The sequence below is a fragment of the Apteryx mantelli genome, chromosome 4 (assembly GCF_036417845.1).
Source record: "Apteryx mantelli isolate bAptMan1 chromosome 4, bAptMan1.hap1, whole genome shotgun sequence".
NCBI lineage: Eukaryota > Metazoa > Chordata > Aves > Apterygiformes > Apterygidae > Apteryx > Apteryx mantelli.
Window position 1 is genome coordinate 31,659,727 of NC_089981.1, and position 25,228 is coordinate 31,684,954.

At 36.5% G+C, this 25,228-nt stretch overlaps 1 protein-coding gene across 5 annotated transcripts in view; it reads right to left on the minus strand.

Annotated features, from left to right (window-relative positions):
- The window catches only part of PPFIBP2 (PPFIA binding protein 2), a 106,656-nt gene that overhangs the window by 55,938 nt on the left and 25,490 nt on the right, over positions 1 to 25,228 (minus strand). For 3 of the 5 annotated variants that reach the window (XM_013957872.2, XM_067296162.1, XM_067296161.1), the window contains exon 1: positions 2,921 to 3,339. In XM_013957872.2, the coding sequence (XP_013813326.1) occupies positions 2,921 to 2,968 (48 nt within the window). In that variant the 5' untranslated portion in view covers positions 2,969 to 3,339. Of the gene's footprint in view, positions 1 to 2,920; positions 3,340 to 5,260; positions 5,279 to 17,163; positions 17,379 to 25,228 lie in introns of those variants that run through there. The other 2 variants (XM_067296160.1, XM_067296163.1) reach the window with 2 other exon arrangements.

Sequence of the window (25,228 nt, forward strand, 5' to 3'; positions counted from 1 at the left end):
CTAACAAGGACTCTCTGAACATTTCCATTGTTACAAACTCTGTTATAACATTGCACGAAGCCAGGGCGGTACTACGTGCCTATATCAGATAGGATTCCTCTTCTTGGCCAGAATAAGCTGAGCTAGACAGTTCTGGAATTGCCATCATGGTATCTATCACATGCCATAAAGTACAGTACAGCTGTACCCACTGCAGAGTTATGTCTTTCTGATATTAGGTGAGATATTACCGACAGTGAAAATACTTTCTCCTGTGAGAAATAATACTACTACAGCCAGTAGCAGTATTTCCTTTTTTTCTACTGCCAAAAGGTAGAAAAAAGAAAAACACAGAACAAAACAGTAAATGTAAAGGAATATACATTAGCTGTGCCAAGTATATAACTGAGACAAAGCCAAAGTGTTTTTTGGCTCTGCCCATCTGCTCATCTTTTGCTCCCCACACAAGTCCATAGCTACAGTCATTCTTGGCACAACACTTTTCATTTTACCATGAAGAAATTCTAATGGCTGAAGTGTGGTGACGCATTATTTATATTTGATCTAAACACTGCTTTGTTCCTGTGGCTGTCACATGACACTGTACACACTGTATGTTACATGGCTACCGCTTACTGCTGGATTCTCTGTTCTAAGATTCTGAAAATATCAGCTGTACCCCTCATTTAGCCTGTCTGAATCTTGTGACTTTTGTATTTGACTGTCTGCTGACCTCATCCAGTCCAAGACACACATATCATGCAAATCTGGCTTCACCAACTAACTGCAACATCAAAACTGATTCTAGTCTCCAAAATGATTTCTACTGATCATGAAACTGGAGCCAGCTTTGGCATACTTCACCAAAGGCTTATGGAAGTGCATTGCAGTTACCCTCTGTTAAGTGCTATTCATTACTCTGGAGAGTACTACTTTCACTATCAGCCAAAGAGCAACAGCTTATGATTGCAGGGCCTGAAATCTTTCTATGTCAAAGCCAGTGCCAGGACACGTGACACTACATTTGGATTCTTGAACATGAGAATTAAATAAGCAACTTAGATTGTTTCAGTATTTTTTTCTTAATCACTTAACAAAGGAATTTGGGAGCAGACTGCTCGAGTTCTCCTGGGAACAATACAAGATTATTTTCAGTTCTGTTAGTTCCCTTCCTCCAAATGTGCTCATCCTCTACAAGAGACTGCTAGAAAAAAAGAAAAGTATTGATATTCTCCTTTATGTTCTCTACATAAAAGGAATTACATGCAACCACTCTAACATCATTATACTCCAGTTTCTGTAAAAGAATATGTGCTGCATTTGAACACAGTATCCTTTCTGAACATAGTATTTGAAAATCATCCCAAAGATACTCTATGCTGTTAAAACAAACAAACAAAAAACACCCCAAATACCCCCCACCAACCACTAACACTTCAGTCTGAAACATTCCTCACAGAAGCTATTTCTTTAGCCTTTGCTCCCTGTGTTACTGTCTCCTGCACACACTGAATGTCACACATCCTGAAAACAGCACACCTTATCCCTTTGTCAGCAAACCTATGCTTTTAGAAGTGTAATTCAGACCAGGAAGGGGGGGAGGTGGGGGGATCAGACATACCATATTCCAAAAGTCATTTAAATAACAATTTAATATGGGATCTCAAAAAACAGTATTTAGATTTAACTGCACAGAGCACAGGTTAAACTAATAACATAGTGTTACCAACTGCTAGTTCCTGTTGCCTCTTCTTCTTCACTTACCACTCACTCCCCATTTAATCCCCTCCCCACCCACACTCCAGAAATTTAAGGGCCTCCAGAACCTGATGCAAATATTTTGGAAATTAACTGAACTTCAAGCTTCTCAAACTCAAGCTTTTATCAAAGACATTAATATATCATGAATACTTTCTGTTCATTCAAGAAGTTACCAAAATTAAAGCTCCTGTTCACATTTTACATAGACATTTACATTTATTGTATGTTTACACATCTAATAGAGTGCATGTGTGTATGTATACATGTGTGTTTTTAATCCAGTGTGATACAGAAGCACTAATATAAATTGCATGCATAGAATCTGCAAAAAAAGTATACACAAGCTAAAAAACAGATTTAAAAAGTATAACAAGAGCATGCACTGCTTACATACCACATACAATTAAAAACAAAACAAACAACAAAAAAGAATCCCCCCACAAACAGTATACTGTGAAGGATCTGCTCTCATTCCATTCATGGATTTTTCAAAAACTGAAAAATGCTTAGAACCTAAAAAATTTAGAAGTTAGCAAAAACTCAGTGATCTTTCCAAGGTGAAAAAACAACTGCAAAAACCTTCTTTTATCTATAGGAAGACAAAAAAGAATCTCATTATATTATGCAGTTAAGTCCCATTCAGATAGTTCATCACAGAACTAGGATTTCAACAGCACTTTTTCAAAAACATAATTTAATCAGATAAACATGCACAAGAGAAAACTACCACCATTTTTATCCAGAACAAAGGCATCCTAAAAGGTCCCATGAAGTATTCCTACAAAGAATTAAGTGAAGAACCAAGGCAAATATTTTTAAAATTTAAACCATAACGCGGTAAACATCATACTCTCCTTTTTTACCATACATTCACATGTACGTTAAGTTTTGTTGTAGTACAATCTCAGGAAAGCACGAGCACTTAGTAGAAGATATTACTATTTATTCAAAGTTTGAGTCCAGAGTTTCATTTTTAAAGACAAAAGATAGCTGATTCTCTCCCCCCTCCCTGTGCCTCCCTCTCTGCACGGAAAAGTGTTTATAATTCATTTCTCAGGAAGAAACTTACTGTATTTTAAATATGAGGCACTCATGTTTCCTTTTGCAAAGCTGAAAGTTCTGACTACTAGTTACTAACATGTATTTACAGAGAGAAAACAAAGCAGAGCATATCACTTACCCTCCTTAGCCACGTGAAGTGCTTGTAAATATCAATCTCACCATCCATGCTTTGGGCCCATCTCAGCAATCACAGTGCCAGGGTTAAGAGGGACTTTTGGAAGCGCGCATACCGCTTTGTTCTACGGGCTACAGCTGTGACTTCTTCCCCTTTCAACTCTTAGCTTCTAAAATCTTGAATGTGTGTTCACATTTCTTCTGTCTCCTTCCCACAGTCCCAAATGCGTCTCACAGATGTATATACCACACAACTGTATAAAGTTAAGACTCTCCCCCAAACATCTGTTTTTTTTAAAAACAGCAGATCAGTTAGCAGCAAGGAACAATGCAATTCTAAAAGCTTCAAAAATATAACTTGCTAAATGATTTTTTTAAAAAAGAGAACTTTCAAGAATAGTATAAGTCTGCAGAAACCATTCCCTTTTAAAGTTACATTAACAAGCTAAAAATTGTTAAGCTGTCACTGAGAAACTATTTTCAAGTAATGCTTTCTCCGGCTTTCTGTTTCAAGAGTGGCTGGAACTCATTACCAAAGACCCCCTATTTCCTGTCTCTGTTTTACTCCCTGTTTATTGTAACACTACTCAGGCTTCTCAGTTTATTTCAGGCTCAGACTAAATCTAAAAATAAGTTCTGCTCTTTGAATTACTTGCCTGTCCTCTCAAAAGACATTATAAAAGAGGAGAGATTCAAGGATGATCCTGTGGATAAGTTAATAATTCTATAAATATAAAAACTGCTATTGCCAAAGAGGCAGTTTTCCATCTTTACAAAAAACTATGATATTCTTTTAATTTTTTTGCCTGTTCCTGCTGAAGCTCGAGTCTCATAGCATGGCAACTTTTCAAACTTGCAACACCACCATAAATGCATATGCAAAGCAATGGCTCTGGCAAGAAGGGGAGTTTAAAGCATTCTTGCCTGTTACTGTGGTGTCCTCTAGTGCCTCCACACAGTAGTTATGACCACGTTCTAACTGTTCTCAACAAACTCCAGTTTTCCAGCTTCGTATCTCCCACTGGCTAAGAGTGGCTTTGACCTTAAACTGGGCAACTCATTGTTCCATATATGAAGACAACTGATCGTGCAATGCCTATTAAGACCAAAATGTAACTGTCCCCATGGGATTTTCATGGTAATCTCAGAACATTTGCAAAACTCCCCTTTGTCTCAGTCTCTGCAGCCAAACTCACTCCTACATCCGAGACGCAGTACAACAACAATTAGGAAGAGTCAGTGTCAAACTGCTGTATGCTAAGAGCTTAAAAATCTGAAGCAATGTGGTGCCCTGAAAAGCAGTTCTTACAAGGACCTGCCTCACTTAGCCATCTCCCCTCCTTTCAGATTGTGGAAGGTGGATACATGAAGGAGTTTCTGTGAGAGAAGTGGAAATATATTATTTCAATCATTCTTGAACCTTTTGACCCCAAAGACCTCTTTTTAGAATCTTCCAAGTTACAAAGCAAAGGTATGGATATAGACCTAGAGTGCCAGCTTTATTCATGTATTTATTGCCTGTTGTTACTTAAAGTCATCCAACAAGGAAAATATGAAACGTTTTTAAAAGTTAGTGCTTCAGGTATTTTAGAGGTGCCAGTATATCTAAAATAATGAGTAAACACGACAAAGTAAAAGGTCAGTTGCCAAAATCAACTGTGCCACAAGAAAGCATCGGGGGGGGGGGGAACTTGGCTTGTTCTGTGCATAAAATGCACTTATTCTACACTGGTTGTAGAAGTTTTTATGATATCTTGATGACAGCAGCTCTCTTGAATAGTTCTTGTCATCTGGCAAAAGCCTTAGTACATTAATTATAGTCCATTAAAAAGAATCTTAAAAAATATTTTTAAAATGCACTCTATATACTACACTTCCGTATGTAAGATAGCCTCTGTCAGGGACTGACACACTGGAGACTTAATGGGGGTTCTCCTGAGGTAAAAACACAAACTTCCGACATCTCAAGGCGATTTTTGCCAAAAATTAGTTATCTGATTATGGAGAATAGCAAATAAACCACCACTACAGAGCCTCAAGTTCTAAGTTTCATCTGTTTCAAGAGAGAGACTCTCATTTCAGATTTATTTAGGGGAGGGGGGAAACTACCTCTATTAAGAAATTCCACCATACATAACCTCTCAATGATTTCTTTAACCATTGTTTATTAAAAAACAAACACGCAAAAAACCTCTTCACATTCCAAATTTTATTCCTCGGCAAGCATAGTTAATAAAACTTGAGGAAAATTGTATTACTCCATCTATTACTGCCTCAGTATAGCATCTGCAGTTAGCTGAATATTGATTTCACCTGATGGAAGTATTTTAAATGACAAACATACCTTATTTCTGCCTTGTGATTTGTCCTGGATTTCATGCAACAGCCTCTTGATTCTGTTACAGTCATTCTTCCTGATTAAAAGGTAAACGTGTCTGAATTTTCTGCATCTTATCAGCTACAAATGTTGACAACGTACATTCCAGACAGTCACATGTTCACTTTTAGCCTGTCACCTGCACACTGAACTTTATGTCCTGCTTGATCTTTGGCCTGAAAAAGTTTCAGGCACCAACTGAATGCAGATCAATTGCCCCAGACTTGCTCAGAATACTTTTTGATTTCACCGGGAAAGCAGGTTAGTTTCTGTGGGCAATGTGAAGATAAGTAAGGAAAATATTTTGCAATCTGGGGATTGCTTCACTAGGTTACCACTACAAATTTTTTTTCCTTCTTTTTAGGAAATCTGCATCTACATGTATTCCTTCACTGAGCACTAAATTCTAGTTCAATGGAGAATGAACACCCCCCATATCACTGAAACCCTACCACACTCAAGTGTTACCCAAGAAGAGAGATAATGACCTAGCTATTCACACACACACTTGTCTATCTTCTCCAATGCTGTCTCAAAAGAAAGAACACACACATTATGGCTATACAAATGCAATGTAAAAAGCTTTAAATTAGCAAAGTTCATATATTCCACAGGCTGCATCAACCCATTAGGATTTCTTTGCCAGTCCTGTATTTTCATAGATTGCTGATCACTGCGCTGTTGATGCAGCTAGCAGCTCTGTTTCCAGAACTGCGAAGGTGTTTGCCTCATGAACACCTGCCAATACGTCAATCTATGAAAGACTCTCAGCTAATAACCTGTTACTTTATTAGTCAGATTGTCAAATATTTCTAACAAGATTTTAAATATGTTTCAAACAGACATGCTGTAACAGCTTCAAATCTGTAAGTAACAGAATGCTTTAAATCAATTACTTTTCTCATGTCCCTCAATTCCAGAAGTGTGAGGTGAACAAGAAAAGTCCAGAAATCCCCCCCAAACTGGTGAGGAAAGGGCATCCTGACTGGCTGGTGTAATCCCTCTTCCCCTACTAACACACCAGAGCTGAGGAAGCAACAGAGTTGTCTGCTTTCCCACTGCTGTTCCTCCTTCTCCCACCCAGCTGAGGCTTTGTAAACATTATAAAATTATATATTTTTAAAACAATTTTACTTTTTATTCAGTTATGTTTGTTCTGAAACACAGTTTTTGTTGACCTTTTAGGACAGCACAAATGAAATGTGTCAGTAGTGCTCCTGTATTGGAGCTGCATTGCCTGGGAGGTTAGAGGGCAAGGGAATATGAAGCAGTGCACAAGGTCTTCAGCCTCCATCAGGTTTCAGGAGTGAGGTTAAACACCTTGGTTGACAGATCCCTGCAACATAGCACCCAGCACCATTTCTGAGGGATGAAGTGAAGAGTGAAATATACTATTTAGTCATTTATCCTCTCGCTGTTTTGAGCAGTAACTTTTAGATCATTTGGGTTTCAAAACCCGTCAGCATCTGAAGAGACTAAACATACATTTGGCCTTTCAGGCCAAGAACTGAGATGAGCAACTATGCATCTTCCCAGCCTAATCGGGGAGTACACCCGAATATGGCTGGCAACAAACAAGCTTCCTCCCTCCCAAGAATTAATATTAACTTTTCCTTCAGCCATTACTTTCTGCTCTTCCCAATCCTAGTGTTTGGGCTACCTTGGAAGCAAAGGGATCAGGACCAGATTTCATAACGAAAAAGTGTCTTCAGCATGCCAATCACACACCTATCAGCAGCATAAGAATGGGAGAGCTTCAGGGTGAAGAAAGAGAGAGAATGTAAGAATATGCATGCACATGAATATAGTTTTGTATATAAAGAGAAATTCAGGCCATTTGTGCAAAAGACAATAGATAGAGAAAGAAATCCTTTTACATGGTGAAGAATGACTTCAGAAATCCAGACTAAGCATTTGCAGCAAGATGCTTGTTCTTCTTAGCCTCTTAATCATAAACAAGTGATAACACCTAAATGACAGAGAAAGATGAAACTCTTGACTTGGGACAAAAAGAATTTTTTTATTGTGTTCTGTATATGAACACATTTGTGCATACCTTTACTGATGATAATTTAACAAAAGTGAGTATTCTAGGGCAACAGACTAGAAATAATGTTATGTAGATATGTGAACAAGTATTCTTCTCCCAGCATAAAATACACTCAATCCAAATGGCTTAATTCTTTGCTTAAAACCTGTAGTTTAAAAATGATCATACGTAGATGGCCATTATTTCCATGCCAGCATGATTAACCTCCATTCTTATTATGTATTTTGGAGGGGGGGGGGGGGAACAAAACAAAAACAAAAACCACCCCAACTAATACTTCAAACAGTTTCAGACATCTTTGGATTCATTCCCATCTGCAGGCTCTATGATACCACATACCTCTAGCACTACTAGGCCCTTTCTGTATATTGCTCAAGTAATAATTAGCTCTCTTTCCTTGGCTTGCATAAAGAAAGTATTACTAATACTTAGATGAACTTATTATTTATTAATTCATTCACAGACATTTGCACATTCTTGGCAGTTTCAAACATTCTTTGCCATATGCTGAAATACATTTTCGGCCCAAGCTCTAGAGGAGCTACAATTTTCTTCATGAAACTTATTTAGGAGAAAACATAGGTTGTAATAAACTTGAATATCATGTTTTTTTGCATAAAAACTACAAAATATTTTCTATTTAATTGAACAATAAAAATCACTGATCCTCCCCCAGCCTCCAAAATAAATAAATAAATAAATAAATAAAAGGATTTGCTGTAGGCAAGGAAAGGATACACTGGTATGTGAAGAGCCAGTTGGAAAATATCTAAAGAAATGTATTTAAATTCTACCATACAATGCATTACAATAATTCAGGTTTAAGTTTTCAGTCTGAAAGGTTTCAGTGCACTGCTGAAATTATTAAATAAGCAGTAAGTCGGTGTCTGAAATGTTTGAAAGAGGATATTTACCAATAACTGCACATACATCAACATTACCAGATAACTTTTCATCTCTCCCCAGTATGACACAGATGAAGTTTTATTTTTTAAAATTTCAAAAATAGAAAAATAATGAAAAAAGAGTAAGCTGCAGATAAACATTTACTTTCTTATTCCTGCTAAACAATATACAAATAACTTCATTATTTTCTTGTTAAGCATTTCATTATTTCAGTGAAATTAAACACATGCTCATCTACTTAGAGTAACATGTCAGCATGTCGTATGCTATTTTCTAAAATAAGTATAATTTGTTTTTATTTTTGAAAGATCACAAAACCTGAAAACGTATTTTAACTAAATATAGCTAAGTACATTTACCACTGTTGTCCATGTATTATCCAAAAGAGCATTAAATAATTTTGTTGTGCATTACATTCTCACTATCTTTGTCATTACTGATTATACTTTGCAAATGACATAGGTCAACCTACCCAAATTCTGTGAAATCTGAGTAAAGGTTATACACAAAAATACTTCAAGTTTATACCCTTACTGTAACATTCAAATAATATCTCCAAATCAATACAGGACTTTTAAAATGAAAATTTGCTTTCTGCCTTGAGGACCATTACCTTTATATCTTATTTGTTAGTACCATGGTTTAGTGAAATAAATTCTTTCTTACCAATCCCTTGTTAATTACTTTATGGAAAGCATTTTCAGACATCTCCTGTTGGTGCAATTAAAAAAAAATATATATATATATACACACACACACACTTCATAGTAATTACATTTATATACTAGTATTTGTTAAAATAATGCAGTGCATCATACTAAATCAATGGAAAGCAATGGAGCTAGAAACTGTAATGACTGAATATAATGTGAAATAAAAGACAGCCACCTTACATAGCATTAAGCACAAAAGTAAAGAGAAACTTTTGTGTTACTCAGCCACTTAGCGCAAAGGAAGGAAGACACTGAAGTCAACAGCTGAAAGAGTCTTAGATAAGTGAAACTGGACAAATCATATTAATCCTTTTGAAGACTAACATGCAATTTCTGTTTATAAGCATGGCTTCCTGAAACCATACAGAGTAATCCTCTAGTGCCTCTGAGAATATCAAAGTGCGGAGAGTCCATGGAGGATTTACAGCATTGTACTGAGCCTTGCCCCCAAGGGCTAAAACTTCACAGTATGTCACTAGACTATCTTGAAATCTTTGAAAATTTAACATATAAATGTAAAGGCCCTGCTACCATAACAGGAATGCCATACTTTGCCATGAACACCCTAAGCCTATTATGGCCATAACACCCAATCCTGTTTAATCACTTCTGTAGTGATTACATCACTGTAGTTGAAAGGTGGCTCTGGTAAGCACTACATGGGTGCAAGAAAATGCAGAAAACCAATCTCACTGTGTTATTTTAAGAAGGAGATCTAAACCAGCCCTACTCATTGCAAAACTATTCTAAGCTTGCTTTAGTTCGTTGCACGGAGGAGATCTTCCTACATCTGCTAAACAGCTACTACAGTGAGCAGTCACAGTCAGAGCTGATGAGGCTGACTCCCAGAAAAAGCAATCACAGAACATTAAAAAAAAAAATTGTACCTGGTTTAGATAACAAATTTGTAACTAGAGCTCTTCCAGGCAAATCATGTACACCTCCTTTCCACTGGCTCCAAGGCACTCTCTAGTATTCATAAATAGCTGCACATATAAAGGACACTTCCTCTGCTGCTTCTTGTGTGCTGGGAATTGCTCTAACATGCCTGGGAAATTCTGAAAGGAGCAGATCTTCCAGTTCAGGGCTTCCTTGCATCATCAGGTCAGTGCAAAGGAGCTGGAGCACAGCAGAGGACTGGATCATCAACTTATGACTCAGACAACTGCTCAGAAAACATATCCATCTAATGTTTCAAGTTGGCAAAAATAAACATGAATGCATACAGAATGAAGGCCTTCTCACGCTGTCCCAAACATGCTCGCAGGTCAGTTTTCAATTTAACACGTGTTAATACCCCTTGGTAATGGGAAGATTCAACTAAATATAGTTCCATTATGACTCTCAACAGTTGAGTTCCACAGTCATATCTACCAGCAGATAAATATAATGACTTTAATTGGTATTACTCATAACATATTCTCTTCCCATTCAGCTGTTGCTGAAAAGTTCAACTTATATGTACATTTAATACTTCTGATTTTATCAGCAATATCTTACATTCAAATTAAATATTTATACAGCATTTGACTTTTAACATTTATACAGCATAAGAATTTTTTTAAACATAGTTATTTGTGTGCAAGCAAGTTTGATTTTTTTTTTTTTTTACTAGCAGAAGATGTTAATATTACATTCCACCTTTATAAAAGCATTTGTTCAAATATTACAATGCTCTGTAATGCAGTCATTTTCTGCCTATGTTCTGGACAGATAAGTCTGTAAAATGAATCTTAGACAAAAGTAAAGTAAAGAAACTGGTGACTATGTTTCAGCAGAGCACTTAAACATATGTTTAGATTGAAGTTTTGAGGCCATTTCAAAACTTCACAACCTCACCAAGTCAGAATTCTGCTGAATTGAGGCTTACTGCTTTAATCCAAGTCCCAGTGAAGACAATAGGAAAAAGAACTCTTCTATTTTAACACACAGTGGAAACACTCTTTTCTGAATATTAATCATGGATAAATGGCAATTAAGACTAAGAAATTTATTCTATGATTCCTGCTAAGAAGTTTGTTTTTACCACAACAGAAACACATTGAGTATGAAACGAGACAAGTTCAGCATATAACATATGGCAAATCACATTACTCTAGGAAATTACCACATATTTCTCTACTACTGCTTCCTCTCCTCTCCCGTCCCTGCTTCTTCAAATTTAGAACATTTAGAAAGATTTTCAGAATTAAGCTTCCCAGAAAAAAAAAAAATCATCAGGAAAATACTAACAAGTTTAAGAATCAGCATTTTAAGGGTCATTATGCAAAGCAACATGGTGAAGTGGTTTAAACTAAATACAAATGTTCCACTGGAAGGAAGATCATGCTTTGTAATCCTGGAAATGAGGCTTTCATTCATGTTTAAAACTATTTAGGACCACTGTTCTTAAGAACATTAAGGTCCTCTTTACTTAGGAAAAGGTTCCACAGAGATGTATAGAATAAAAAAAAAAGGAATTAACAGTGTAGAATTTCAGAGTTATGAAATGCAACTGTAACTATATTATCCTCTTAGCTCACCCAGTCAAACATAGTCATCAGTCACAGCGGCAGTTAATTTTTAATGCTGAAATTGCTGCCTCCTTTGTGATATGTCATGTAGTCAGTAGCACTACTAAAATATTTAATGAGAAGCTGTGAAACTATACCCAAAACTGTTTTATATGAGGTTTCCATGATAATCTGCAGGTCTTTTTGTTCAGTTTGCCAGGCCAAAGCATTTCCAAGCAGAAAGCATGCAAAACATTTCTCTTCAAGGCACAAAATTTTAATCCAGTTCCAATCCCTCATTCTATTAGACATAGTAAAATCTTTCTAAATTCAATGCTGACTATCTTTATGTCATATCTACAGCATCTATCTCACAGCATACAACATCTTACACTTACAGACAGTTGCAGCCAGCTTGTTGTCCCCAGTTATACTGTAAACTCAAGAACCTGATGTTCACAGATCCCAGACCATAGAAACTCAAAAAGGACCCTTGTGGCATGAGTTTGTCTCAAACTTCTGAGCTAAGCCAAGCCTTTATTTCCACAAATGGTGTGCCTTTTCTTCAGGAGATTTTAGATAGGAAGCGTAAAACTCACTGGCACCTGCAATACCAAACCACAACCAATGCTGCCATAAAAAAAAAAAAAGAATAAAGCAGACACTCACAACAGGGGAAGCAAGCAAGGTAGTATCAGGTATAAAAGAATGTCTTAAGTTTTCACACTCTAGATACATCTAAATTTTCTAATGCCTTTGGTATTTACACCTATAGCAGATAGACCAAAAAATGTAACTTAGAATTGTTAAAAACAAAAACCACCACACTGACAACTTGGTGACATTTCATATTTGATAAAAATACCAAACTACAGAAGTGAGAGGAAGTAAGACTCTGGTCAGACCAGCTATAGAATCTATAACCACCACAGAAGCTTCCCAGTTGATCAGCAAGTAAGCCAACGTGTCTTAAAGCTGACAGAAAGGCTAAACTCCACAGCCTTATTCATTTAAGCCGTAGCTGTAGTTCAGCACACTTAGTAGCAATTATCAATGCTGCAAAGCTACTTGAATTATAAGGCTGGGGGGCTATTTTTTGCAGTATGCATTTGTCCCATTCTAGCACAATTGAGCACTGTTTCCTAGATGATACTCCAATAAAAACAAACGATATAAAGAAGATGGAGTCACTTTCCATTTTCTAACCTACAATATGCACTACTGCTGTGTTTCACAAATAGAACTGGTGGGGATTGCTATACTATTTCTCAAAGAGCTTTCAGGACTGAATTAGGTTACAATGATTGCTAATACAGAAGGAGCTCACAAGAAAATGACTGGGACTTCTTTTATTCCATAATTCTGCTTAAACCAAAGTACTAGCTGAGAAATGCTTAGTTCCTGCCAGACAGTATTAAACAAGTCTGGGATCACCTTTCTTAGTCCCCACTCTGCAGGTTCCCAGAAAAGCCAACCTACTGCAGTGGTTTCACTAACTGTCAACACAAAGCACACTTGAACTTGTGACCTGGAGGTGGGAGGTCTGCATCCAGTTTAAAAAAAAAAAAATCTGATGCTTTTTTTTTTCTTAAATGCAGAAAAAGTACTATATGGTATGTTACTAATACCTCTATCTAAGAGCAAGAGAAGAGTTCTGTCCACATAAGCAGTTCTAAATTTTGTTAAAGCTTACATTAGTAAGCCCTTTACAGAAAAATTAAGGCTCTTTCACTCAGAGATACATAACAATAAAAAGACTATAAAGCTATTCATGTTAGCTCTCTGCAAAAAACCTGATGCAAGATACATGCAAGCAACTAGAAATGTTATCAGACTTTTTGCTAATACACCCATGTATTTTGAACAAACCCAAGATTCTGCTTCATGCGGCATTGTTTTAAAGAAAGTTTTGTGACTGTTTTAGTTACCCCCATCCCCAAAACCTAAAGTCATACATATACCTCAGAACAGAGTTTTACAGACACAAACTCAATCTATTTTTCTTACTAGAAGTCAGGTAGCAAAACACAAATTCACAAAATTTCAATAAGGAAGGATGTATTCTTGATTAAGTGGGGAAGCTGCAATGATTTTTAATACAATTTTCAAGTACGCATTTAAGTGAAGTAGGATCATAAAAGTAACACTCTTCCCTTTTTTGAAAGAGCATACTTATCTGCTTTTAAAATAAATGCCAGATAGTCCTTTGCACCTTTAGCTTCTAAGGTATTCCTTGGTGGGATAAGCTGGGAATGTTTTTGACCTCACCTCTTACTACGTTAGAAACAAAGGAATTGCTGCACTCTAAGATCAGTGGCTTGTTCAGCATATGCTTCAGCAGCCTGCAGTATCAGCTTCAAAGGAAGGTGCGTGGACCCCAAAACTAAGCAGGTGTGGAATTAACCACCCACAAAAACCCCTCAGTTCGGCCTACAATAGCTTTTATAAAAGCTCAAACATATTAGTTTACCATCCACTCTAAAGTTTGTTACATAAAACAGAATGCAGTTGAATTGTAACAATTTAGTTGGATAAAACAACAAACTATATATTCCAAATCTCCATACTGCCTCCATATTAGCCTCCACTTTAAAGAGAAGGCTTAACAGAGACACTTAGTGGAAAACTCCATCTGAGTGGTTGGTTGGTTTGTTTTTTTAAATCTAATGCATGTTCTTCCAATATGGGGGGGCCCATACTGCCCACCCTTGGTAAAAGGGCCTGGATAACAACAGCTGTTAAGATAGGAAAGTGAGCGTAAACAGTATGGGTGAGTGGAACACCCAAAACTGTGGGTGTTTGCCCCAAACTGATCATGTTAAAGAGGACATGGCCATCAGCTGGATTAAACAGTAATCGAGGAATTACAAAGTCTTTAGAAATAAACAAGAAGTCAGCTTGAAAAGAAGTATAAAAGAAGCATGAAAAGTATAAGGATGACAAGGAAGAGATGAGAGTAATAGAGTAACAGTCCAAACCTGTCTTGACACTGCCAGAAGCTGCCCCATCAGCACTGCAACCTCTGTTTATATCTGATGGAGCATCTCCCTGTTGGACACTGAGTAGCCTGACAGTTACCAGATGCAACAAGTAGGAAACCACACTTCAGGTGTGCACCTGTGAACTTGTGGGGTGCTTGCTCACCACTGTGTGGGTTAGCGAATGGCAGGGAACTTTGTGGATATGCACAAAAGCCAGAGCACCCACATGTCCAAAAGGAGCTGTGTGTAAATAAGGGAGCCCACATCCCATGGAGGGGGCTATGCATGCTTGTAAACGACAATGCCTGTGAGAGACAGGCTGTGTGCATGTAACTGAATGTGTATGCATGCCTGTGATTACAACTTTTTGGAATGAGTTACAGAACTGTAGTTAGAATTTTGTAGGTGTTCCTAAAATCTTGTAAGCATCTAGTATTCTGTTTTATCTGTTACATTGCTAATGTTGATTGTAAATATGTAATTCACTGATTGTGTTGATTGTGTGTCTTTAATAAATCGGACTGCTTCAATCCTGATTCATTTAAACTGTGTGAACTGAGCAGTTTTTCCTTATGAAATTCCAATATTACATAGACTGTACTGATCAAATTTGAGGCTTCCAAAGTGAATGTATTCATTGAGCTATAGAATTCTCATTCTCTATAGCTTGCTATCTTCACTATACTTTTTCACATATCGTGGCAACTAAAATGATCAAAGTCCTTTGCAACCAATGCCTTAGCTTTCACAGCTCTGTTCTGGAAGCAAGGAGTTCTCAGTCAGGGACATAACTATGAAATTCATGTTCCATTTCATTGAACTGAGCTGAATTTGATGAGGTTTCTTCTCAATGTCCAAGTTAAGCTGCTGCTTGTCAGTGGAAAAAGCTCGCACAAATTTGCAGTCTACATAAGTTGTGTGTATGCTTACAAACAGTCTGTTTTTTTCTTCATTTTTTTTAAAAAGGATTGATCTATACACTAAGTTGGAGATGCAAATATATAGATTACCAGCCATTTTGCAGTAAAAGTTGCATCTACTATGTGTAACCTCCCTGCATACATAAGACTTTTTTAAAAAAGTACAGAATTTATCAACAGAAAACAGTGAAAAATATTAAAAACAGTTATTTTCTGTAATCTCAACATACTGCAAAGAGATACAGTATACCACCAGCATCCCTATTCTGTTGGTTCTGAATGGAGATTGCCCAACTGCTTTATCAGATGAATACTACTCATGATGTACTAGACAAGGCTTTTAGGGCCTCAGCAAACTACAGTTTTAAAAGGGAACCGTGGTTTCTGTTTTGGCTAGTGTCCCATGAGAAAGAAGCAGCATGCATATATAGATTAATATAAAAGAAAAAGTCAAAGGAGTCAAAACATCAAGTGTTACCTACCTTGCAGAGCTGAAAAGCTAGCTTAATTAATATTTCTGCAATGAAAGAGTCAAAAACCAGACCACCAGACTCAAAGTCTTCAACTTGGCAGTTCAGGGCCAACTTTGGTATGAACACCACGTGAAAAGTTACATCTTTTAAGCATTTAAAACACTTTTTACCTACTGCAGACCTTGGAAAGGGTATCAAATTTACTAAGGCAGGAATTCAGGAATAGCTGGCCTCAGGATCTGGACTTGGAATCTAACACTGAAAATCTAAATTTAATATTTGCCTCCACCTCTCGCTTTCAAAACTGGCACCAAGTTCCCATTCCCTTCTCTCATACAGTCCTAAACAGGACTTTCTAGCCAGACTTTCACTTTGTGGAGAATGTCAAGAAGGCAGCAGTTGAGAAATTCAAACAAAAGCTTTCCAACAATATTAGCATAGAATAAGCACAAGGCAGCTATAGCAGATGATAAACACTGAACCAGAAGCTAACAATTTTGTAATAGGCACTATTACATAAGAATAAAATTCATTGACAAAGCCAGGGGGAAAAAAAAAAAAAGCTTTCATCTAGAAATCTTTTCTAAAGCTGAGAAAGTGGTAAGTAACTTCTTTTTAGCAAATCATCACTCATTTACGATGGCAAGCTTGGTGGGGAGAAGTGTTTTGGCAGGCCCTGCTATCTTCTGTTCCTTTACATTCAGTGTTTCCCTTTTAAGACCTACCTGAAGATCTAAACTGTTCCTCACCTTGATAAGCCTGTCTTTTCCAATGGATGGTCAAGTGTTATTCCCTTAGCTATCCAACAGAAATGTCTCACACTCAGAAGCTAAAGCTTTGCTGTGTTTACCACCCTTCTCTGATGTAGAGGATACTTTGGAGATTCAAAATACTGATAGCTAAGATAAAGGAAATGTAGCAAGGAAAAGGATATATGAGAACCATCCATCTTTTTCCTACTTCTCCCTTCAACAGACAGTGTCACCATATTGAAAATCAGTGTTTTATAAAAGTAAAGTTTCTTCTCTAGTTATAAATCTGTTTATGTCCAGGAAAGGAGAACCAAAAAAAACCCCTTTAACTTCCTTTTTACTACCTTCTCCCTCACCCACCAAAAAATAAGATCTTCTACTGCCTTCTTATACCTCTATCCCTGCACCACTTTGCTTATTAGCATGTAAAATGGGAATATGCTCAGCTTTTTAAGAATGCTCAGCATCCCCAGTAGTTCTCTAAAGATGTAGATTTCAGTCATTGTAAAAATAAGTGAAGCATCAAATACTTGAACTAATGTTGCTTGCAAACAAAAAGGAAACACTGTATACAACTACTCACCAGATTCTCTTCAAACCACTCCCGTATACACATTGCTGTGGCCCCTGGAATTTGACTCCGCAATGCTTCTTTCTCTTGAGGATCCTCTAGCATTTCCAATGCCATCTTTAGATCTTCCAAGAGATGCAAAATTTGATGTCTGCCCAAATATACTGATGGAGCAGGCGACACAATATCATAGCCACCATTGGCATACTCTGTAGCTGACTTTGTACCTAAAACAAGTAAAAACAGGAGAGATAATTTTAAGTAGTTGTTTTGGAAGTGAGAAACATATAGGTAACTACACACTACCATATGTAGACTTCAGATGCTAGCTGACGAATATTAGTATTTCCTTTAAGGCTTAGAAATACTTGAGTTAATCACTAAATAAATAATGAACACTTGAGAATTAAGTGAGAAGTGTGTTATATACAAGCATGTTTAAAAAAGAATTTTGACCTAACAATCCTTGCAATGGATTAAATTACCAACACCAAAGCCTTACCACAAATCACCTGCAATTTTCCACGGTTACCATGAGATGTCACTACCTTCTCAAATATATAGCTGGAAGTCCCCAAACAGAGCAGTATTTCTCAAGCAATACAAGAAAGATTTATGCAGTCTTTTGACAGAAAACTTAAATGAAAATAGATTGTGTTACCACGACTGGAAAAATATGTAACCTTTAGCAAGTTAAAAAGAAAACTCACAAAGAACAAAAACCAAAGTTAGCAATAAAGATGGCTGACCAAACTTTACTGGCTCTGTAAAATACAAAATGAAAAAAACCTACCCCCAACAAACCAACCCCCCGTCCCCCAAAATTCTTCAGCAACAATCTTCTTTCCTCAAGAACAATAAGCATGGCAACAGACATATGTCTCACTAGACCACAGATTTTAGTTATAAATAATATAAATTCTAATATCTCTTTGAAACTGTATTAAGAAGAAAAAAGATTCAATGAGACACACAGTAAACATACGCTATCTTTTCTGTTCTGAATTTGAGACCATTGATTTTATTAATATCCACTTGATTCTTTAAGAACTAGTCAGGTGTAAAACTATTTGTCCTATTACATTTTTATTTAAAATTCATCACTTCATGTACATAATAGGTTGTACCCATGAGAACTCATTCCTGTTCTCTCTGGCATAAGCAATCCCATTTTTCCCCTTATTTGACTTTATGAGAGATTTTCTAGCCTTTTGATCATTCTCACTGTCCTCCTCTGAATCCTTTCATTTTGTAACATGCTTTACAGATGTATGATGGACCCACACTGCATACAGTATTCCTTAGGAGGCTGCATCATTGATCCATAAAAGGGGATTAAAATAATCTTCACATTATTTTTCATTTTACTCCTCCAGCTGTTTAACACTGTTTACATCTTAGACTGTAGTTATGAAAGGAACAGAAATCTTCACTGAGCTATAGAAAATTATTTGCTAAGTTTTTTTCCTGAGCAGAATTACTTAATTTGAAACCCAGATGTATGAGTAACTTCAGGTTTCCTCTTCAGTGCATGCTGCTTTGCATTAATCAATGTTAGTTTGTCTGCTATGCTTATTTATTTACCATGGTTCAGACACTACAAATTATGTTTGAACCCAACCAACTTAACTGTATTTTACACATAGCCTGATATCTTACTTACTAAACACAACTCATGAAAACATTAACACTGCAGGTGTTAGTACACTGGAACACCTTCTGCACCTAGATTAGCTTTTAGTCAAAATGAAAACAGATCATTTATTCCTAATACTGTTTCCCCTCTCAATCAGACTTTAATCCAAGACAACATTTTGTCTCTTATTTTGTCAATGCTTAACTTTCTATGAAGCTTTTGGGAAAATTCTAAGCAATATTAATCAGGTCTTCTCCAGACACTGTTTTAATGGCACAATTCTAACAGACTAATTACCTCTGCAAAAGATTTTGTACAAAATCATCCCTAGAAATTTTGCAAGGCTCAGTAGTTGTTTATTTATTTATTTTTAAATAAACAATGTATTTATTTTCACTACCAGACTGTTTCATATACTCTTAAGATCTTCTCAGACTTGGGATAACCCCATTTCAGTCTGTCTACTGATTTCTGCTGGTCATGAATACGTGAGATGAGATCTTATCTTGATTTCTGGCTAAGAACAGGTCTTAGATAATGCTTCTTCAATATTCAGTTCTACGAACACTGCTCCACTGAACAGTTTCACCTCCTAAAACAATCCTGTCATCCTGAATATTTTCTTTTTAAGAAGAGAATCAATCAACTGCTTTGTCAAAGTTGAGTATCCTAACCACAAGAGGTTTTTTTTTTCTTGTGTATTTCTACAACCTCAGCTACTTATGCCAGCTTAGTCTTTCCTGTTTGTGTTCTTTCTAACGCAGTTTAACTGTAATATTAAACTCTAGCAACTAAAAATAGCAGAATTCCAAATTATGCAAGAGCCGCTTGGATCACATAACCTCTTAAATCTTCTCATTTGGGCAGAGTGGCTCACCCCTGCTTCTTTAAGAGATATGCATGCAAACTGAAATCTAGAATTGTCTCCTTAAGTAGCACTGACGCGACTTTTAGGGATGCTGCTTCTTTCACTGTTGACATTAGGACTTTTGGACTAGTTTCCTCACTCCTTCCTTTTCCAAAACTTCATGCTAAATTTTTCTGTCCTCCCACTACTCATCCCCCCCCCCCCCCAAGTACTTTTCACACCAGAAAGACAAGCAGGATCTGAAGTTATTTTATCATCAGCTTTGGTAGTTACCCCTTCAAAGAACTGAATCTAAAATAGTTATAATGTGTAAAACTTAACAGGCAAGAGGCAAATTGGGTTCTACTGATACATCAAGAACTAAATATAGAATTCATACACATTTATAGAATTAAATGTAGAGCATTCTGCTATTGAATTCTTCATGTGACTTAGGTGAAACACTGTTTTCAGGAACAGAGAATACTTTTTGTTCAGCCAACAGATACAGACAAGGGAGAAACAAATAAACAAAGAAACCCACTACACAAGCTTTCAGGCCCACCACCACTACTTCAGGTCCAAAATAGAAATGACAATCTTCAAGGTACAGGTTTAAACAAATTGCTCTGGGTTTAAATTAATTTTATTAATTAGTTTACACAGCCAGACATACAGTCAGATTGCATATACTATTGCAACTATTCTTTCTGTTCTCACAGTACTGGTGACATCTTCCTTCATCAGTCTAAACTTCTCGCTACATATCACATCTTGTTTCTATCCTTAAACTATCATGACTACAGCATTACAGCTAATATCCACCTTCTATAGAAAATAATTCTCTAGGGAAATTCAGCGACAGTGCAAGTTGCACATTTTGGCAGGCCTAGATCTGACTTGTCTCTATAGAAACACTTGAAAACAAACAAACATATATACATATGCACACACATGTATATGTACATGGACACGCTTTAATCTCAGTAAATTGTCACCTTAAGAAACTCAGTTCCATAAATTTAAAAATTCTCAAGTGTTGAAGAACAGAGTCAGCCAGAAATTCTACATTATCCAATTTCCTGAGGCTGGACATACTCCGTATGCATGCTTCAGCTATTCCAAACATTTCAGCTGACTGTTCAGACCGGCAGAACTCTAAGCGTTCTCAAAGTCCCACTGCTTTACACAGTGGTGGAAGGTCGCCATCTCACAGAACCCGCAAGGACCGGGTCCTTGGCATAAGGCACACATGTTGAGTCTTCATAGCTGCAATCTAAGGTGGGCCTTGGAGGATAACCCTGTCCTTATTAGGGACATTTGGAAGACAGTAATGTATTTTTTTTTACTGGGAAAGAACATCAGCTTGACATTTAGTGATTAAGACAAAGTCAAATTAAGAATTTTCAGCTTTTTTTCTTGCTGTTCCATTTCCCTGCCTTGACTTTTCTTTCATGTAAGTTTGCATTAAATAAGGAGCAGAAAGAAACCAGAAGCAGAAACTTTTTCTGCTCTTTATTAACTTCAAGAGATGCAACAAATGAAACTCTTCAAAGACATCCTTCTGCCAAGCTCATGTGCTTTGGAGAACCACCTAACAACACACAAAAGCTGGTATCTCTTATGACTTATCCCACACTTACGACAGGGAATTCATTTTGAGCCTAAATAGTATGGGATTTTATGAACTCCTACAGGAGACAATAAAGATATTTCAAAGTATTTTCTTTAGTGAATAATACTAAAGTGACAGAGAGCAGTTTATCTCGTTTGCTTACATGTATATTGCTGTAATGATCTTACAAGTGAACTGCCTGAAATTCATTCTTATATGCACTAGTTCCATTAAAACTTGAAAGGAAAAACATCTCTTTGATTAATACCAATTAAAATTAAATGAAGGAAGTAGATATTGAAAGGTTTGATTTCATTCATAATTTAAATTCTTTCAACCGAGACTACTATCCATGAAAGAAACAATTAAAAAAAAAATCTATACTTCACAAGATTTGTATTTAGACTTTAAAAACAGGCAGTGATGGGACCAGAATGACCTGTGTCTGATACCATTAGAAAAATCAAACCATATTTATACCCTCTTTTGATCATGACGTGGAGAATACAGGGCATAATTCTGAAATGCATGAAAGATTCTAGCTCTCAGAGCAAAACTTCACCAACTTCAAGTCAGTGGGACTGTACACGTGCTTAAACTCAAGCAAGGGCTTAAACAGCTTTACTGGACTGGGGCCACAGTACACAGCAAAAGCAACAAAGCCTTTGCATGAGTAACTCTCCCTGCCTGGAACGGGAGCTAACCACAGATCTCAATGTATCATTAAAGTGAATGTGACCCTTCCCATTTCCCCATCAAATACATGCACACACTGTCCTTCCTTGTGAAGTTATTTTTAACTTGGTTTGCTGTGGGTTGCTACTGTAGCCCCTTTCATTCTCCTAGCTGAAAGGGAAAATGAAGGCAAAACCAAGGCACTTTGCATTAGGGAAGGAAGTGATCTAGAAATGCAGAATTAGATTCAGCATTTTAGTTCAGAGAACTTCCTATTTCACTACTTAAATTCAAATGACTCATTGGCTTTCTTCTCTTATTTGCTTTCCATGTAATTTCATATTAAATAGGACATACATTGTTCGCCACAAGGACAAGAACACCACACCCTGAAAAACAGAACTAAAAGCACACGGAAGTAAATATTTAGGTAAATATTCTTTATGTCAAATTCTTTGTGTCTTTGGATGATCATTGTGCGAAGCACATTAAGTTTTAGCACCAGACAGTAAGAATCCGCATATCCTTCCAAAATGAAATGTAAAGAGAAGCCACAGTGCAAATGGTGGCCACATGTTACCATTATATTGCACTCTTAACAGCAGTTAGTTTATGTCTTCCTTATTATGAACAGCTGAACTGGAGAAGAATCAGTGCCAGTTTTATAAATACTCAGGAGAAATGAGTGCAGTTTTGAACTGTGGTAAAAAGACTCAGTGTATGACCTTGAGCAACACAGTCTTCCTGTGCCTCATTTTTCCAGGGGTAAAAAGGACACTGGGGAATCTTTTGTTACTATATTTATGTAATAATACCATGGTTTCCTACTGTCCTACTGTTCTACTGGAATAGTAATCATCATAAATGTCTACCTTAGAATGAAAAAAAAAAAAGTATTGGACAAAGAAAATTCAAGCAACTCAGTTTTGGCTTCCACATCCAGAAAGTGGATGAAGGAGGTTAAAAGTTGCTGCATAGTATATGTATGTTAGAAAAAATAACAAAACAATAAAAAGAGGAAAACAACTTTAAGTTACATATTTCCTACACCCTGACCATGCAAGCACATTCTGAGTTCAAAGTTCCTTGCAATTAGCTGAATGTCTTCAAAGAAACATTCCTTTTGGGCAAATACATAACCTATTCAGAGAAGAGCATTATTTGTAACTTGTCAAAGTAAGTTACCAAACAGCACTAAAGAAAGATTTAATGAGTCTGACCACTTTGAAAATTCACTCTCCTCAGCTTCTATTATATACATTCATCTTTCACACATCTTTCACCACTTTTAGCAATAGATACTGTTTCTGATTTCACACTTTTCCTTGCCACTAAATTTCTGCTGCACTGCATTCATCTTTATTATCTCAGTCTTTTCCCTCTAAAATTGGCCGAGATATAAGAATATGATTTCTGGTAACAGACAACTCAACCCTCAGTGTTTACAAAGAGATATTCCTAACATAGCTGAATCTTCTATTCCAGAAAGCAGGGGAAAAAAAAAGAAAAAAAGAAAAAGCACCCTAATCCTACCCTGGTGTAAGGATGGCTTTCTATAAAGCTGAAATATTCAAAGAGAACAGTTTTGATATCTCACCAACACTGTTAGAATAAAGTTATAATCATACATTTTCTCTAGCATTTCAGTCAGTCACCACACTTCTACAGAACATCTCATTTATTTACCTCAGTTTTCTAGTCAGTGAGCATATATGTTGTCCAAGTTCTTCCTCTCTCCTCTGAGATTACAAAAGATAATTTTCTTTTGAAGCACAAGTCCCTTTTCCTCATGAAGATAGCTTTAAAAACTTGAATTCATGTGAAGTAATAGTAAGGCCTGAATGGGACATAATTCAGCCTCCTCCTTCCCAAGCCTTCTGTCAAAGGAATGAAGAGGTAGCTCACATGACCCTTTCTTCTAAGCCCGCAATACAAAATACATCACAAATATTGTATTTTGAATCATAGCTCATATTAGCTTCTCCTCAAATCTCTCTGTTTAGATTAACTACAGGGAACAGAAACTTAAGCTGGAGTAGCAGGAAGCCCTAGAAAAGTTTACAAGCCTAGAAATGTTAATGATGACATTTAGATGCATTACACACAGCTTTAAGTTTCAAGTAGCTCAGAAGATTTTCAAAATGCTTTATTTATAGCCACACATGGACTCCTTGAGACAATTTCAGGACTGTCTATAATTTCATATGCAAATTATATATGTAATTACGCAACCTTTTCCCTTTTACAGGCTCATAAGCCCTAAGCAGGGATCTACAGCACATTAAGTACTATATACACACATGTGCAACAAAAAGCTCTCTCTCATCCAGATGCACTTGCAAGTTAAGCAGTCTTACAGCTGGTGGAAAAAGGAGAATAGATTATGCAGATATGGTTGAGATTTGCCAAGGGTAGAACAACACAGATCTCAGTACCATATTTGAGGGAGAACCTCTGTCATACAGGAAGAACAAAATCAACACATTTTATTAAAGACAACAACTTGCACCAATTTTCTCTCTGCTAGACCATTTTTCCATAGGTATTTCCACCTGTGAAACTAGTAATATAATTAAAACAATGTTGTGAGCTAACAAATACATCCTTTCAGTATAAAGCCCAGAATGGTTTGTAGTAACCAGTAGTAAACTACTGGTAGCATGAATGCTGTTTCATGAAAATATAAATCTCTGGAAGCACAAAAAGAACAAGAGCATTCAGTTTCTGAGGAAAGAAATTGTTTCATAACAATTATGCTAGTCTTATTTTTAAAAAGTTTTTTTTCTAATCCTAAATTTCATTGCTTTACAAAATGAAGAAAGTAGAGAAGGTATGATTTTGAATTTAATTTATAGAAATTCTGTGTCTGATAAAACTTGCTTTAATCTAAATCTTAGAAATCTGTTTACTAGCTTAATAAACAACTGAGTGACTCATGTACTGGAGAACAGATCACACCATATAGACCACAAAAGAATCTGTGTGTCTCAGATTCTTGATTCTATGGGATTACAGCCATCACAGTTTAAATGCCTCTCTTTGCTCTATATTGTATCTACAGCTATTCGCATTTCTATTTCTTTTCCATTCTTTGCCACTGCAGTGCCAATGAAATTTGAAATTATCTTACTCTGAAGCCAGATTTCAGTCTCTCATATTCAGCCTCTTACATAAGCCAAACTTTCTATAACTGTATGGCAAGTTGCAAGACATGATCTTTACCAGTTTGAATAGTAATTAGAAAGCAGGTTTAATATCAGAGACAAATAATAAAATATTTGTAGGCAATTTCTGTCACTCCAGC